A 19,810-nucleotide genomic window follows, 5' to 3' on the forward strand; every position below is an offset into this window, starting at 1 on the left:
CAAAGACAGCCACAAGCAGAGCTCAAATCTTTCAATGGATAAAACTCATCAAGCTGGTAGTGCACTACTTTTTTTTCGATTTTTTTTTTTGTTGGTCTTTTTTCCATTGGCTTTAGAGCACAGACAGGATGTTCGGTGAAGCATACTGTGCACCCAATTTACTGATGACATACAAGGTCACACCACACACATTCAATATCCATGTACAGTATCACATTAAGATATTAAAAGATACTCATACAAACAAACAAACACACACACACACACATACACACATACACACATACACTAAAAAAGCAATGAATGCTACATGAGCCATCAGCACCAATTTGGTATGGTGACACACCATCTAGCAAGCAGATGACAAGAGTCTGATGGTTCAAACAGGCACCCTACCTCTATGAACCTCACAATTGAATGAAGGATCCAATTGGCATTGCCACGAAATATGATATTTCATTTTTAATCTATAATAAATACATAGATATATAGCCTTGGTTACTCTCTCTTTATAGCCATCTCTCTCACACACACAAGCACATATGCGCACATACATTCTTGCATACATATTCCTTTACAGACATCTATCAATCTATATTTGCATGTTTTGGATAATGGTAGAATGGATAGAGTGGTTCATAGCATGCACTGTGGTGTAGCTTTTTCTCTCACATATTGTCAGTGGTCATCCGAACTGTTGTCGTGTAAGAATGATATTTCGAGAATATCGCATTTGAAGTTTACCCATTTTTCAATCATGACTGGTACACTTTTTGTGTCTGGCATTTCCAATTATTTTTGTACTACGTCAGACTTTAATTCATACTCGTAACATGCGATGTTTTTGTCAAATTGTATTGTTTGTCAAGAATTACGCGAGAAATCGCAACAGAGCTACACGTATATTTTTCCGGTTAGCAAAGACCATTGTCATTTACCATGTATACAACAATTTGGTTGACTGCGCCCACTGTGTTTGCAGTCAGCCAAATCATACGTAGAGGATAGCATATCACTGTTTTTTAAAGGCACTCATTCATGGCGAGTGGTTTGTGCGGCACGGAGACAAACGCAACACACTGCCTCCCCCATTCTGTATCAAATGTAGTGACCCCGAATGAGAATAGCGCTGGCTCAATGGGTCAGCGAACAACACGCTAGACTACAAGAGCTCTGTGCTACAAATCTCCTAACCCAAAATGGCTGTCCAAGCGAGCCACGAGAGCTTCCAAATGGACGCACACTCTCAGTGCGCATGCGCACGAAGAGAGGCCAAAAGAGTCACGTGTCTTCTGGCCTATCTCCTCCAATCAACGCAGTGACAATGATTGTGTATGATGAGTACACACACACACGCACACACACACACACACACACACAGTGTCTCAGTGGCAGCAGGGAGGTGGAAGAGTATACATTTATGGATATAGCACCGAGTCTGGCATTGCGCAATTGCATGCACAAACTTCGGTCGTTCAGAGTTTACGTACCATAAGGGATGACGATCGTATGCCTTTAACACGCGCGCCTATGGGGAAATAAACAAAATGAGACATTGCTGACAAGACCCTATAAAAGTAATAATCACACCAAACTTATATCAAAATGTGCATAACGGAATGTCCACTATAGAAATGACTGAGAATCTCCAAATCGAAAATTTGACTAGAAATCGGGATATACGACGGTTCGGATGACCGCTGATGAGATATCCATCCCCCTGGTAGAGAACTACCTAAAAGGTATGACTGAACATGTCAAAACCCACTTCACATTCACCAGAACAGCTCTTCCAAAGTGAGCTACACAAAGTCTAGGGAAGAGGATTTTTTTTTTTTTTTTTTTTTTTTGGGGGGGGGGGGAGAAGAGGAGAATAAGATAACATGTTAACCCTTTAGCAACTGCTGAAGATTCTGTACATAATGACCTATGGTTCCCTGGAAAGTACAGCAACATTGCTCTCATTTTGACAACTTTCTAAATGATGTAAAACAGCTCTCTGCGTGTTCATTTTTGTCTATCATAAGTTATGTTAATTTGAAAGCCTATTAAGACTTTATCGAGAGAATGGTGTGTCACAGAAATAATTCGGACTTACTTTTGTCGCCCTTTGACCTCTTCCAATTTACGTAATTAGATATTCTATATGAATACAAAAAATGGTAAAGTATGAAACTGTCAACAACAAAAAAACGGACAGGCGGTTTTAGGCATTTTAGTGAGCAATAAGAACAGTGGTTTTGTGCGTTTCAGTTGCTAATGGGTTAAAGAAAAGGTTATTAGGGAGTAGAGAAAGAAATTGTACTAGTATCAGAAAAAATGACTTGTAAGGTATTATATAGATGATGAGTGCTATATGTGTGTGTATTAATGTGTGTGTGTATGTGTACTTTTATGTCTCAGAGAATAAATACCAAGGTGAAAAAGAAGAGGATTACAGTAGTTTCAGCGTAATAGGGTACTGCTTGAATGGGTACACTGCTTAATTGACATACAAAGTGAACTAACAGTTCTGATGCATGCTATATCTATCAGCTAATCGGGTAGACGTTTTGGTTAAACCAGTTAGTCAGGACTTCTGAAGGGCTGTTGTATAAGACAGCAAAAAGGATGCAAAAGGCACTTTTGAGAGATGGAGAGAGAAAGAGAGAGAGGGAGAGAGAGAGAGAGTGTGTGTGTGTGTGTGTGTGTGTGTGTGTGTGTGTGTGCAAAGAAACAGCCAGAGACATCCATACACCCTGTGGAAAAAGTATGAAAGATATCTACCAATCACCATCAAAAATATGAGTTGAATATTAGGAAAGAGAAAATGGATTGAAAAAAAAAGAAAAAAAATACACACACACTCCAAACTGAACATGAAGAATATTCCTTGATAGTTGTTCATTTCCCCTAATACAGCAATGTAGGAAAGAAAAAAAACTGAAAAACTGAAAATGGAAATGAATTTGGTACTTACAGCTCACATAGTCCAAGAGAATCTCAAATTCATTTGGGCTCAGCTTGTCCCAAATCATTGCCATTGCTCATCCGTCTCCGTGGTCACAAGCGGGAGGGCGCTTGCAGCAGTCAAGGGGGGACAAATCCCGACAGAGGCACGATAAATTACGATATTTCCGCGTCTCCAAAATCCCGGGGGGGGGGGGGGGGAGGAGAAGGTTGCCAAAAAAAAAAAAAAAAAACCCACTATGCAGCTCCAGCGACAAGTCTCCCAGCCATATGAAATTGTGATTATGTATTCCGCGAGCTTTTCTCACACTTTCCCTCCTCGCTTAGTCTTCCTCTCTAGCGGAACATACGCATGACTTGTCTACAAGTAGCCTGTCACCATGATCTTTAGCACATGGGAACTTTTTCTCCCCCTTTTTTTTCCTTTCGTCTCTCTCTCTTCGCGGTCAAAATTTGTTCACGTGCTGTGCCTCGCTTCAGCTGCAATTCAGTGTTGGGACGATCCAGCAGGGGGAACCACAGGCTCTCGTAGTAACGGTCAGGCGAATCAAGGAATCCAGGTCAATCATGCGGATCTGCAGAGCGAGAGAATGGAAAGAGAGTGGGAGAGTTGGAGGACGATATCAATCATAAATGTTCCATATTTTGGTATGACGTTGTGGTACATGTAATTCGCAGAGACATTTGTGAGATCTCGGTGGGAGGGGCAATGCAAAAATAAACCATCTCTGCCCGGCTGATCTCATTGTTTGCATAAATGGGCCAGTACAAGAGGCAGCAGTTGGAAATACTGGTGACAGGGAGGATGACTCCCAGCGTGATGGGACAATCTTGGGGAGGTGATTTTGGTATGATGTGACCGATGGTCTGGGGTGTAGTGTTGCGACACATCAGATATACACAGAATAATCGCAGACAATGATGACTTCCTTGAACATCATAAGAGACAAAGGGAAGGGACAGAGAAGTCCTGATGGAGCAGTGCAATGTATCACTTGCACACTGGACATGAGTAGCTTGTCACCCAGTCCTAGTTACTGGCTGCTTTTCTAGAATGTGGCACTTGAAATTTTTACTTCTGAGAAAACAAGCAACATGAGATATTAGACATGAGACAAGATGAGACGGGCTCTCTACAGGAAGAGTCAAAGCTAAAATTTTCATTTGGCCACGAATAAGGAAAGCCTCTCTTCTTCTGAAACATTTAAAGATATAATATCACATATGGCATCTGTCATGTGAGGGTTTACGTCAAACTGGGAGCTTAATGACAACAAATTAATGATTTCAATTATGAATATCATAATCACCACATTGGGAGAAAAATATACTTTGCATGGTCATCTGTATTTTTGGAGATACCAAATTCTCCTTCTCTATCACACACACACACACACACACACACACACATATTGGAGATGTCTGTGCCTTTGAATGCTTTCTAAAACAGATATTTGGTGAAAGAAAAATGCTGCACATGAAATCATATCTGATGTCAGTAATTATTCATTTCGAACACATAAAAAGGCCATATATCAAAGCTATGATTTATTCAAACATATATGACTGGGTATTCATTGCATATTTTGTATTTGTCACTCATTCATTACCTCCACTATGGATTGAAACGAATCAATCCCCTAATCCCTATATGTCACTGGATTCCTTTTGTAGTCCCATGTGAACTCTCAAAACCATAAAAAGGCTCATTACACAATGCTCTGCCATTCATGTCAACAATGAGACAAATATCTCCCACAGCTTCACAATTTGATCCCAAATTATAGTCCCATTAACATGCATCCATTATTAAAAGGTTTTGAAGATCTATTTTTGCAATGAGATGCAAGAATCATTCATTCTTGTGTATGGACCAAAAAACCTATTAACTCTCACAGTATGAAGTATGATACATAAAAAAACAACAAACAAACAAGCAAAAAAAAAAAAAACCTTTTTGCTTTTCTTTGGAAACACTCAGCCGTCATTTGCCCTGCATGGTTTATGTGAATGGCACATGAAGAACCATCATTTTTTTTTTTAATCCCATTACTTATGCATTTAATTTGTACACTGAATATATCTTTCTTTCACATTTCTGACAATTCATCCTATCTACTGGCATAACTGTTGAGACTGAACACAAGAGATACAAAGATACAAACATTCATATATACACATTAACACACACTTTGGTGGTAGTCTTGACTGGTAATATTCATTGCAAGGAAAACCCTCATCCCTGTTGCTGTACAATGCAAGTTGGAACTACACAATATGATTGAAACCAACTGCAGCTGGCTGATGTGGTAATTAGCCACTATAGGCACAGGAGAGAGAAAACCAAAAATACATCACACCAATCCTCCTGATCAAAAAGCACTGATCAATGTTCTCAAAATAGTGTATTTATGATGTCTGGTGAGGCAGGAAACAAACATGATGTTCAATCCAAAGGGTTTTAAAAACTGTCAGGAATGTTCCAAGTCCCAAGACTATCTACTGCTACTGAGAGAGGTTATCAAGGGGTGCGTTTATCTAAAAATTTTCTGAGGCAGAATCGTGATCCTAAATGCGTTTAAAGCATTTTTGAGGGTTAGATAAACGCAACCCCATTTTCAAATGCGTTCAGAAACGCCGTTTTGAAATGCCATTCATCGGATTTTGAAACACGTTTGAGACCAGGATTGCCTTTCTGCGAGTAGATAAACACAATGCCATTTTGAAATATCTCGAGGTCAACTCCCAACTGTTTCCGGTTGTGTTTTCCACCCATTATTTGTGTAAGAATGATGAGGCATGTATGGTGGTATGCAGTTGACCTTTACTTCCTGGGTTGGAAGGCACAAAGCAGCTGTGCAAAGACAACACCTGAATCGCGATTGTGTAATAGATAGATAAATGCTGCACCCTGAGAATCACGTTTCAAACCACATTTGCAAACACCATTCCAATTCTCTCTCTCAAGTTAGATAAACTCAGCCATATGTCCGTAAAATAGCATTTCAGACCCTGAGGTTTAAACTTTGTGCACTAAATGGAGAATTCCAGACTCATTAAAAGTCAGTCTGATATCAGTAAAGTGTAAAATTATATAAGCACATCAGTGAAAACTTGATCAAAATTGGGTAAAAATAAAAGAAGTTATGAAATTGTGAAGTTCCACTAATTGTAACAAAATGCTTCTCGAACAGTCAGTATGAATATGCAAATGAGTGAGGTGATGATGTCATCCCCTCACATCTTGCCATATGATTTGTACACAAAATCTTGAAATGTCCACGTGTTTTTTTTTTTATTATTTTTTTTTTTGGGGGGGGGGGTTGAAATGCAATGATGTCTCACTCTCACATCCTAATATATCTGACTGATCATTATTCTGGGGTTATTCAGCGCGAATTATATTATTCTTTTAACGATTACATTTTTATTGCCAAAAAAAACAATGAATTTTTGTCAATTTTTTGTAAACGATCAATGGAAAATTGTGTGGTGATAACATCATCAGCTCAGTCATAGTTATGCACATTCATATCACCTGTTCGAGAATTATTTTGCAAAGATTAGTGAAATTTCACAACTTCATAACTTCCATAATTTTATCTGTTTCTGATCAAATATTTACTGTTGTGCTCTTAAAATCTTATTCTTTCTTTTCAGACTAACTTTCAACTGGTCTGGAAATCTCATTTTACAACTAAAGTCATCATCTGCTATGTAACATGTGTAAGTCATAGTCAGATTGTGATATATACCTTGAGCTTGAATTCCCTATGATGGCCATTTTGTGGCATCACTATGAACTCTGTGGTACAGTGCAGTGTCTACCCATTCATATTATCCCCAGTTTAACTAGAAAGGTTTTGCTTAAAATATCATACTTCCATCCTTTGGTAATGTTAAACATTTGTTTTTAATGTCATAAAAAATATCTCCCCATGGGAGAATATCCCATAATGTTCTGCATGTGCAGGGGAGAATTAACCCGTTGAGGATGGTTTGATTTTGCTACAATACGCATTTCCCATAGACACCTGCCTGAGTATACTCGGGACTTGTCCTCAATGGGTTAAAGAATGGCAAATTCTCACATGCCTGTGACTGAGAAGTATTTATCTGACCAATGAATAATGTGACCGACAGGAGAGTTGTAACTCTACATTGTAAGATAATGCACATAACTTTGCTGGGATATTTTCCAATGTATCAACACAACGAACACAAGCATGAGTGCATCAAGAGCATGTTAGGGCATTACCGCAGGGCGACATCGAATAATAGCTTTCTGCCACAGAAGCCAGGTTACCCTTGATGGATCTGCGATTACATGCGGCCATCATAACAATCTGCCCCATTCAACATGTTGCTGCCATTTGCGCCGTGTTTACTTTTAAAATGGCATGTCGAAGCTGATGCAAATTGGTGGTGTGCTAAGGTTTAGTCACTGCATTACGAACTCCCATACAGACAAAGGGCTGATCTATTGTATTTCTGTCGGTCAAATTATGGCTCAATGGTATTAAAATTGGGGGTTGTTGAAAATAGCAAAATCCAAACAATTAATGACTACTTACATGTATCTCTTTCGATAAACACTATATTAACAGCACAAAAGCTACTGCTTTCCCTGCAGCTTCAATTATCTAAACTGGGAGATGCAACGAAAACCTTATGTATTTGTACAACCACTTCTACTACTAATACCACATCGGTTAACTAAGTAATTGTACCACATTAGTCAACTGCAATACCTCTTGACTTCTTATCTTTTTAACTTGATATTAAGGGTGCATTCGAGCGCTGAATAGTGAACCAAAGTGAACCACACCAAAGCAAACCATACCGTACTGTGCCAGATTTGGAGCGTTCAAGCGCTCTGTGGAGAAAGCGTACAAACGTGTTGTTATTTTTGAGGGGGTCAAGTATTTTGTAGCAAGACGGTCATTCACCTGGCATATGCTTAAACTACTTACAGATATCCCAAACAAAGAGAATGAACTCCTTGCATTGCACCATGAATGGATGTTACATGCATTTTTCACATGCAAACTTTTGGTTCCCTTTTGGAGCACATCGGGAAGTGGTCCACTTTTGGCTCAGTGTTCGAGGGCTCCTCTGCGCAGGTTCTGTACAGTTTGGTTTGCTTTAGGAGAGTGCTCGAATGCAACCTATTTTATCCAAAAATTCTCATAATACCCAAGAGATGTTCTTATCAAATACTGCCCTGCTTTTGTTTATTACTTTCACTACTATTATATTTTACTAAACTGAAAATTTCAATGCATTTTACCATACTTGGCCTGTACTGGCATAATGGTTTATATCACTCTGACTACAGAAAATTTCTTATCAATATCTTCTACTCCATCTACCACAGCACAGCTATTGTGAACAGTAACCACCACACCCATCATATATTACTACAGCTAATTTGACAAATATACATATGATTCTGCAGACACGCAAAATACACATAACACACACACACACACACACACACACACACACACACACACACACACACACACACACATGCACGTGCACGTGTACAACTGTCACATAGAGTATGTATGATTCAAGATCATATATTTTTCCTTTCAACAGGAATAGTTTGGGTGAATATCACAGATGCAAGTTTCCAAAGGCCACATAATATTCTTTAAAAAAATATGTGCATTGCTATACACATACACACCTACATGTTGTGTATTATTAGTGGTCCTTACAAGTATAAAGTGTATAACACCATACTACCAGGGAAAAATTAACTTTTCTATGAATATATAGAGAAGAGAAAGACTTACTTTGTAAATCAAATGAATCTCTTTTCCTGAGCAGACCTTGTGAGATACCTGTTCCCATCCCAATTCCTCTGCACCTTTACATTGTATAGCATTCCACACTTCTTGCATGCCATATAGCCTCAGTATTAAAGTTTCCTGCACACAGAACAACACAGGCTGGGCATGGGACCCTACTATTAAACAGCAGAAAAAAAAGGAAGAAAACACACACACAAGAACTACACCCACACACAAGCATACAATTGACAACAGGACACGCTTAGGAACACCAATGAAGTTGATATGCCCCAACCCATTATTTCCTCGTTCCACTAGGCTTACTGACAGCATTATAATGTGGGCCACCCTAAATAGACTCCAATTTTCTAACAAATGGCTTTCCCACCCCACCCCACTTCCTTTCTCTTTCTCCCTCTCTCTGCCATCCCCCCCCCCCCCTCTTCCATGGTCATTTTCTCTTTCTTTGTCTATTCTCTTTTGCCATGCTATCAGGGTCAAAATGGACAACCATACCTCCACTTATTAGCACAGGGATGTAAGATGACAAGACAGCTAGTGCTATACATATTTCCCCCTAATTGCTCTTCGGTCTGAGGGCACACCGGCTTCTATCTATCTGTCCCTCTTTCTCTCCCTCCAAACTTCATTAAGATTGGATTAATTATCCATGCCATGAAATGAACTTTGGGCTAATGACATGGTTTGAAAACAGCTAACTGCACACTCATGCACTGGTGAAAGGGGTGATTATCTTAGCATACTTTCAGACTAATAACTCCAATTAACACCGCACATTGCCTCTCCAAGCTGAGCCAAACTCCTTTACACCATTGCTTAAACGTTCTACACATTCACCCCGACATGAACTCTACCGTCACCATCGACCACTACAATGCATGAAATATCAGAGGCTCTTTGAAGTCTTGTCCTGGGAGGGCTAATGTCTCTCAAGCCCTGTTTCAGCAGACCTTACCTTGGCAATGTCGACAACGTTTGGAGAACAAATTCCTTGGCTCAGATAATAAAACAGCAGGAGATTACAAAACCAAAAAGAAAAATATACCGGGACAGTCTGAGCAACATTTCGCTAGGACTTTTTAAACAGGCAGGGTTAAAAAAAGATTACCCTGACTTTACCAAAGCATTGTCGCAGTAACTCCAGTTTGAAAAGCTCTGTTAAAATAGGGCTCTACTATCACAAGTAAACCATTGCACTTTTTGAGATGCTAATCCTGAGGTAAACAAACAGAAACAGAACACAATAACTAGAGGACAAAAATGTAAAACCAACAGAGCTGAATATGTGACTTCGTCTGGTGGAAGCGTGTGATAACATCTGTGACACATGAGAATGAATATTATCTCCATTGCACAGGTTGTACAGTCAACAAATTGTGATAATTATAAACATTCCTGGAAATCAGGCACCATGTCAGAATAGAGAAAAGATACATATTTGAGTTGCATTATCATATAGATAGGTATGTAGATAGATAGATACATGTAGATGTTGATAGACAGATTGATGGATATTTCCATTAAACCCTATTACCCTGCCATAACTTGTCCTATGCCCTCCCCCACAATCAAAGTTGGACCATCCTCTACCATGACCATCATTATATCCCTAAAAGTACCATCCAGAAAAAGGCACTGCTGTATTGGATAAAGGCACATTACAATACACATATAAAAAGACCTACCTACATCTGTAAAAACTTTGAAGTCTGCTTGTTAGTTTGACATAAACAAGCTCTCAATGCCACTTTGCATTCTACGAGGTGCTGTAACCATTTTTTTTTTTCTCTGATGACTGCTGTGAGGTTAGGGATGAATCTACCTGTATTGTCAAAATTATGCAGACAATCTAGAATTTCTCAAATCTTTACAGCTCTAAAGACCACCTACATCCCTAACCCCCTCCCACCAAAGCCTATCCCCACAGTACCCCTGACTCAATTGGACCATTCATGAGAAACTCTCATTCTCTTCTCAATGAGAAACTTTAATTCCAAACAAACTCCATCTCTATCAAATTTGGGCACCAAGAAAAGAATCACTTTAATTTTTCCCTATCACACAGACACTACGATTATAATCCCCCTGGGGGTAAAATGTTCCATTTTGAGCGACTGATTGAGATCCTCTGCACCTGAAGATATATATGTTCCAATATTAAGATTGGTTCAAATCTACTCTTGATATTCCAAGAAAAAAAACAAGATTATGTCAGCAGTTTGAACAGAGTGCACAACACTCAATGAGCGTGTTTCTACTGAGAGCACCTCACATCCCTGGCATCGCCACAAATTTTGTCCAATGCAGCACCTCGTATTTTACGACCACTCGAGCTGTTTCTACTGAGTGATAAAATACGAGGTGATGCAAAGGTGACGTGCAAATGCAGCGATTCCGGAAGTCAGGTATTTTTAAGTCACAGATTTGGGTCACGTGCGCACTGCCTGTTAATACGATCCGAACCCTGCCTGCTTTGCTACAACTGCGTCGGCTATTTTTTGATTAGCCATTTCTCTTCGTCTTCCCATCCAATATACCCCGAACTAACATACTGGTATCCTGCCACTGACTGATGAGAAATCTTTGGAGATCGAGGGTCCAGTTGAGATTTTCTCAAGGCTGCGACATACTAATGTGGTACTCTCGCGATTCGAGACAATATAAAATGAAATAACGCGGTGTAAAATCAAGTAAGTGATGAGGGCTCAGTAATGCAATAAGTTAGGCTGTTATCACGCGAACAATGGACGATGAATGCCACAATTCACATGTAACGTAACGTATAGGGCCTATAACACATACACAAGCGAGTTGGTACAAACAAAGCATGATGCGAACACGGTCGCTGTGTGTACACACGTATTTTGTACACATGTGTCCAAGGAGTGTGTGCGATGAACCGATTGAAAAGCGCGGGGAGAAATTCTAGACGTCCGATACACCACGAATTTCGCTACCCGGTGTGTTTCTACTGAGAATCGTCCTTCGCGTCACCACGCATCGACCACCTCAACAGATGGACGACGGAGCACCTCGCATCAGCCGGCATCGGCCACTACCCGATCTGTTTCTACTGAGGAAAAATTTGAGGTGTCACCACACATCGGCCGGTATCGGCCGGCATCGGCCGGTATCACCACACATCGGCTGGCATCACCTCGAATTTTCGTCGCTCAGTAGAAACACGCTCTAAGAAACAAACATAACAGATGCTGGACTGAAGGCATATAAAAGAGCTTTGGTTGAGCATTTCTACTCCAGACAAGGAGCTCTTCTTTGTCCCATTACACTGCATGTTTCAGAGGGCCATAAAATGAATAGTTAGCCCTAGTGTTGTGAATGCTTCATTATTACAGGTTTGTAGCATTAAGAATACATTCTTTCTTGCACAGCTGGACAGACGCACCAAACAGCATGGGAGGGGTTTTGTTGTACATGCTATTATGCTATAAATTGACCATTACTGAGCTTTGTGCCCCAGTTCCACACATCCTTCAGAGTGCCAACTTTGCTCAGTAGTACAAAGATTGTCTCAAAACTCATAGTCACTGAATAGTAATTACCTAATCTCTCTAATCCCCCTAGTGTTACAAATGCATTCTGTTGTACCATATATAGCACTGCTATGCCTGAGTGGGTAATCTAACTTAAATTAACAAATAGGGGGAGGAAAGAGAATAACTCAATGCTAGTGAGAGGGGGAAAAATACCGCTTGGTGAGTTATAGATAGGTACCTGAGCACATGAGGTGTTGAGTAGATCCCTCAATGATGAAAGGTGAAGGGACACAGCTTGAAGCATCCAATAAGATATTACTGAAAACTACTGGAACATCTTATCATACACTCAATGAATATTTCTCTCAGGCTCACCATGCCTCCTAAATGCTGTTGAGATTGCATATATGTTGCCAATGTGACCGAAAGGGGTTACGTGAGCACAGTTTAGAAGAAATTCAGACACCACTTGACTGATGCCATCTCTGGTAGAAAACTTGGTGATAACTTCAAAGAAAGGCCAATCTGTCAGCAGCATCTTTTACCAGACAACTGAAGCCAATCATCCCAACCCTCACCCCCTCCAAACATGCAATGATATTCTTCTCTATAAATACTTGATAATACTGTGATAATTAATAAACATTCCAACACTTTCATACAATCATCTCTAAAACTACAGAATCCTATCACATTTTTGCAACACAGCATATTGCACATGACACCACACCAACTCTTTATTTTTTCAAAATCCTGACTTGCAACTCTTCTGCTGTCATGGCCTATATCTTTTTTATACCCTCCCTCTAATCTATGTCACGCGGTGGACAGTTCGTAATTATAAGAGTGCATACATAGATTACATCAATATCTACCTTTGATCGTCATTCCCTCTACACCCTCAGCCACATCAGATCATTCCATTCAAGCAGACATTGAAGGTCATGCAATAATAGCACTCAAAACAAAAACAAACATTCGTTCTCCCTCTTATCCTAAAATACATGACATGCATATATAAATGCATATCTATATAATGTAGCTATATATATCTTTGCATAGTATCGACAGTAGAATATTCTTAGCGGGTTTAACAAGTTATTGTATTCATAGTGTATTTTGGAAGCTTTATGTAATTGGATGAGTGTGCAGAATTATTTTTATACCGTTTATTAAAAGTAATGTCTGTACGGTATTATCTTATTTTATTTCTATTTTTTGCTCTGAGACAGATTCATGAGATTATTATTATCATAATTTATAAATGTTTTTGAAGTCTTGTAACTTGTAACACTATGACTGTACAATATATTTCCTTGTAATTACCTGCCTATGGGCTGCCTACGGGCAGGAATATGTGTTCACTTGCTTCAATGATCTATAAAGAAAAAAAGTATGTTATAAAAAAGTATATAAACATGTATATACAAACATATATAAATACATACATATTTACATATATCATTGAATTGCCATCTTTTTTCTTGACATCCCAGAATAACAAGCAGGTAAAAATGAGATTTGCATGCTGTCCATGTTTTACGAAGTTGCAAAGCAAATTAAAGCGACAATACAGGTTTTAGCCAGCAGCTATGCAAGAACAAGTGTCTTCAGGATGAACATCAAGTGCAAGTAAAAAACACTATACATATATTGATTACTTTAAAGTGAGATGATGAATAGAATGCAATGGAGAGCTATTACATGCTTTCCATGATGGGAGAGAAATAGCACTTGCTTCTTACTTCATTTTGCTGATATGAATTTACCATTTTTGGTTTGCCTTGACTTTCTCCTCAAAATGAATTATTGAACTGTCACCATGAAAGGTTGACACATCCCTTACCTATCTTAAGCAAGAATGATTTCTTTAGGTAACCTACCAAAGAATTATTCAACTTCAAAAGTACAGATTCTTCATACAAAACAGTGAATTTCAACTTTTGAGATCATTCATGTATTTGTTTGTGTGAGAGAGAAAAAAATCACATTGTTCTTCCATAAATAATAAAAAAAAGAGTTACCATCCCATTCCTGCCACTAATCTATACAGCAGCAAACCAGTTGTTGGAGCCCCAAGATAAATCTTTTGGCACAATACATAAGTTATATACATATTCTAATAATGACACTGATTAGCAGTACCATTATTTGGAGCATAGGTTTCTTTTAAGATTCACACCTTCCCAAAGTGACAGATCTTCCTTTATCAAATCAGGATTACTCCCCACTTCTTGTTTGAGATATTTGTTTCTCTTCAATCCATTTCAAGTGATATAATGATCTGTTTCTTCAAGAAAACCTTTCACAAAAAGCAGTTTTTGCTTATTTATAAATGAGTCAGGGAGGGAAAGAAAATTAATTGTCACTATATCACTTTCACTGTTGCATGAAACAGAAAAGCCGTAAAATTCTGATGCCAAGCAAGGAGATTGACACAACATTATATTAAATTTATCAACCTAAAGTAATTTAATAAACAGTCACTAATGCCTAGTGCTAATTGAATTAGGCACGTACGTTACTACAGAAAGCTCTTCCGCAGTTTCTTCTGCTTCACGCGTCAAGCCCTTTGAAAGAGAAGAGGGAGTGAGATACGTCTTTATTCATCGCAAATTTTGAGCTTTTTCAAGATTTCATGTTCAACAGAGAATATTTTCCCTTGTTCACAAAGCCACCACACTGATTCTCCATAACAGAATATTAGATTGAAGTAATTTACAGTTATGATAACACTCAATCTTAGGCTACAGCCACTTGGATTGACACACAAACTGAACATGAGGTTGGAACTGAACTGAAGCCTGTAAATGCACTTATCTCATTTCAATTTTTCACACACCCATACACACACTCACAAACTAATGACTGCTGTGAGTCATGTCACAATTTTTATTTCACTCCATTGACACAAAGGGCTATCTTTATTACATTTCAATGTCATTACTAAGTGGGCTAGATTCACTGTATTGCAGTGAAATAAAGTCTTATCATATTTCTTAAGTTTCATTTTATCTATTTTATTTCTCTACCTTATTTGGCATGAAAAGTGGCCCTCAATATTTTTGCTTGTTAAATAACACCACTGATATAACATTCACGAGCAGTGCTAGGAAGTGTCAGTATACACTGCAATATTTGAACCCGTATTAGTAAATGAGCATATGTGACCCTGCATCACAAAACCAACAAAAAGTCGCCAGACGTGGATTTTTAGTTAAGAGCAGATTCTGAAAGAGCAGACTTTAAAGGAATGCTATAGTATTGGTGGAGATGAGGGTTGGGCTTTAAACTTTTTGCGAGATACCAAAAACCACTTATGAAATAGTACAGAGCATACCATTCTAAGACGAATTCAAAGTTTATTTGATGAAAATCGGTTTTGGAATGGCTGAGACATCCAAAACCAAAGTAAAACAAAGCAACCATAATAAAAGGTGGGTCTCACCTTTTATTACAATCGCTCTGTTTGGGGTATCTCAGCCATTTCAAAACCAATTTTCATCAAATAAACAAATTCCTCTTGAAATTACATGCTCTTTCATATTTCATAAAAAGTTTTTCATTATCTCGCAAAAAAAAAAATGTTAGAAAAGAGAAGTGAGGTCTCAGCCAAAACTGTAGATCCCTTTAAGCTTTAAAGGGACTGTACAGTTCTGGGTGAGGTGAGGATTTAGCTTTTAACATTTTGCGAGATATTCAGAAACCACTCTATGAGATGTCAAAGAGCATGCAATTCTAACGGGTATCAAAAGTTTATTTGATGAAAATCGGTTTTGAAATGGCTGAGATATCCAAAAACAAGGTGAAGCAAAGAGATCCTAATAAAAGGCGTGGCCTGACGCCTTTTATCATTATCACTTTTTTGGATATCTCAGCCATTTGAAAACCAATTTTCATCAAATAAACATTGAATCCTTCTTGAAATGACATGCTCTTTCGTATTTCATAAGAGGTTTCTCATTATCTCACTTAGGAATGTTATAAACATGATCCTCACCTCTACCAGTACTGTACAATCCCTTTAAAATGATGTATAACTCAATTCAAATGGACTCTCCTATCAACCTATCCTAATATTGAAAGAAAGCACACACTCTGGAAAGTGTGAACTGAGAAAAGAAGCTCTGAAGTACAGGGTTTATTCAAGCACTATAATCTTTACCAAGCTGTGCTAGCTGTGTGTTGAATTGAACAAAAAAGAGCATGTTATCCACCAGAGCAACAACAGAGGGATTATCAGATTAGGCTGAAATTGAGCTTGCTTTATCAACACATTCTGTAGATGAGCAAATGCCAACTTTCAATGCAGTGGCATTATTCTTTCTAAAGTTATTGGAGTTGAAAGTGAAGAGTATTGACAGGATTTTTCAGAAATGAAAAGAGGACTATATGAGAAACACCTAATCATACTATTCCACCAAAAAGTGTTCAAGAAAAACTGCTGAAAAGACAAGTTTCTGTTCGTTTTATGACCCTAAACTTTCAGTCCTAACACAAAATCAGTGCATGCAACTTTTTGTTGGTTTTGTGATGCATGGTCACATATCCTTTGCTCTGACAAACACAGTAGAATAACAGTAAAAATTCCGAGATGTTGGCATAGAATATGAAGATAAAATCATCTTGGACAAAGGGATAACTGCATGAACATGACAATTATCACTTTTAGCACACAATTAGCAACATTTTATCAAGTTTACTGAGAGAAACAATAGGAAACAAAGCTGGAAAGAACCTCCATTAGATTTAATTAGAAAAGAAAAACATGACAACTTGGCAATGCTGTCATTTTTTATTACAACAAAGCACAGCATCAAGCACTAATTTTAGGAGAGAAAAAAAAATAAGTAAAGCTGGTGATACATGGCATACATACATTGTCGCTTAAATTTAGGTTTGATATTTACGCTCAAAGGTGCATCCCTACCTTTACCCTTTATCTTGGAGATCAATGAGTGATAATTTTCAAAAGATTTTATACCATGACATTACAGTTCCAATAGAGACAATGGGTTAAAGGGAAATATGCCCCAAATAATAATAATATGCAGATTCACTGAAAGCCAAAATATCAGTACAACACATTAGCAAAGTTTTTCTCACATGATTAAAAAGCACTTGACTTTCATATTTTTCGAAGTCATAGGGAACAATATTACCATCAACATTATGTCAGTAACATGTTGCACATATATAACTTTTCCACACACAAAAAAATCATCAAGCCATGATGGCATGTAAACTCAACCACAAAAGTTAGAAAAAAAAATCAAAAATCTTGGATACATTGTCCCAGCTTCCTCAAACTTCATTGATGTATTCTACTATTTCTGCATTCAGTGAATATACATACATTTTGGTCAAACTCTCCTTTAACTGTAGCAAGACATAGCACCCATGGCCTGCCATTAATGGCTACCCAGGTGGCCTAAAGTAGCAAGAAAAATGAGTGAAGGGGCAACGATGAAAATTACTAAATGTGATGTTTGTTTGAATAATCTGGAAATGAAAATGTCCCGCTGAGAGTATGGACAAACTAAAAATGTATTTCTATTGAATCCCTCAGGCACCTGGAAAATGCCATAATGACTTGAGTGACTGTTCCTAAAATACCTACAATCCTGCTAGAAGGTTTAATGACATGCATGTTGCCCACTTACTCACAGAGCACAGAAAAATAGCCAAAATGAATGTCCAACTGTGTACTGTAAAAATGAATTTTTGGTCAAGTAATTTTTTTGTGTGTTCAGCCTGCTAAGATGTTTTTCAAGTTGGCTTAAATCCTGCAGAATCAAAACAAAGAATAGTGTTAAAGTGTATCTGCACCCAGAAATTCATTTTTGAGAGGTGTGAGAGCATGTCCTAAGAACTCTAGAGAAAATTCTATCCCATCACAAAAAATGTCCCAAACTGTGAAATGTTAATTTTGATAAATCAGCATGCACTAGTGCGCACTGCAATAGTAGCCAAATCTGAAAATAGTAGCCGTGCATCGACCATCGGTGTGTGCACGTTTCCTTCGTTTGCCTCCGTCTGCACACAGCTATATCGAATACTGTCTATCGGTATCGCCTGGGTGGACATGCATACATGTACGTGTGTCTTTCCAATGCCTGGATAGCGCGACATGACTAGTTATGTACCGAACTACTAGACAGCATCGTAGCAGCCCGGCCTGGCCGGCCGGCCGGACCGCCAGATGATGTGCCCGGTATATAGGAGCTTAGCGTTTGGCAATCATGACTCGATTGACTCTTGATTTACGTTAAAGATGCCTATTATCTACATTGCACCACTTTGCCGGAACACCAGCTTGACCGGCTTGTAAACCCGAACGCAAGGTTGTGTGAAGAACACTTCAAGCCACCTGACTTTCGACAGCCATTAGGCCTTCACATATCGTCGACATTGTACAGAACATCATCATCAGAACACCGGTCCAGAATCAGGCTGAATTTGCATGCTATTCCCTCAGTTTTCATCAAGCCCGTTTGTCTTGTGAGTAGACCCAACAGTAAGTTCCTGAGGTAGACAGCCGTAACTCATGATGAATTATGATAATTTGAAATTGACACTGAAAAGTGATAGTCACTAGAATAGTTACTAGTAGTAGTACCAGAGCAGTCAGAAACACTCACTAACTGTCACTGACCGGTGAAGATCTAACGTTAGGTCTAACTCTAACGTTAGCTACTCTGTTGTGTGGTCTAGTAGATAAAGTACCTGGTACTTAATTAAGTAACAGGGTTAGGCCGAGTTACTAGACCTATCAATGATTAGATCTGGGTGTCTAACGTTAGACCCCTATAATGTCAGACGTCTAACACTGTACTACCATATTAAATGTTGAATGATAGGATTCTGGTTGAGATTAGTCAAGGGAAAAGAAACCAAACACTCATGTACAATTTTCAAATTTCTTCTGCATTTACAAGGAGACATACACTTCCCATCAAAATCACAATGGTTATTATCTATCGCAAATATTTTTATCATGCAGGGCTAGGGAATGTGTGGTTAGCACAAGGGGGTGGATTTAGTGCTGCATGGATTTCACACACCTCAAAAGTTAGACGTTTTGATATGTTTATTCAAGAGTGGAGAGCAGCAACATAGAATCTGTGCAAATTATAGAATGTCTGAAGGATAATTTGATGTTTGAGAAGTAATTACAGGTCTTGTGTAAGAAAGATTATATTACATTAAGTAAATTCAGATGTCGATCTAATGGATTACCCATTAACAAGGGCAGGTTTGATGCAAGCCTGACAGATGAATTGCATTGTACTATATGTGACCCGCTACAACAAAATGATCCTAAAGTCGGGCGAGGTCGATTATTTGAAAATTGCATGACACAATTCCCTAATCTTTCTGCTTGAAATTGATATATAACATGTCTTATAAAAATAATCGGCTGCGGAGATATCGATGTTTCAAAGAGCGCATGTCAAGACGTCTGGGAAATCACTGTTTCGAGAAAAGCGCCCTGAAAGTTCTCCTTGCGACGCAATCACAATCAAGAGACACGCAAGTCAG

At 38.5% G+C, this 19,810-nt stretch overlaps 1 protein-coding gene across 4 annotated transcripts in view; it reads right to left on the bottom strand.

Moving 5' to 3' along the window:
* LOC139726971 (diacylglycerol kinase beta-like) overlaps positions 1–19,810 on the bottom strand; it is a 275,552-nt gene that overhangs the window by 164,576 nt on the left and 91,166 nt on the right. For 2 of the 4 annotated variants that reach the window (XM_071638126.1, XM_071638248.1), the window contains exons 3-5: positions 14,789–14,838; positions 13,595–13,646; positions 2,960–3,524 (exon numbers count right to left, since the gene is read on the bottom strand). In XM_071638126.1, coding sequence (XP_071494227.1) covers positions 2,960–3,023 — 64 coding nt within the window. In that variant the 5' untranslated portion in view covers positions 3,024–3,524; positions 13,595–13,646; positions 14,789–14,838. The remainder of the gene's footprint in view (positions 1–2,959; positions 3,525–13,594; positions 13,647–14,788; positions 14,839–19,810) is intronic. The other 2 variants (XM_071638181.1, XM_071638321.1) reach the window with 1 other exon arrangement.

Source organism: Diadema antillarum, unplaced genomic scaffold, assembly GCF_040938485.1.
Source record: "Diadema antillarum isolate AM-2024a unplaced genomic scaffold, OU_Dant_1.0 scf00000001, whole genome shotgun sequence".
Classification (NCBI taxonomy): domain Eukaryota; kingdom Metazoa; phylum Echinodermata; class Echinoidea; order Diadematoida; family Diadematidae; genus Diadema; species Diadema antillarum.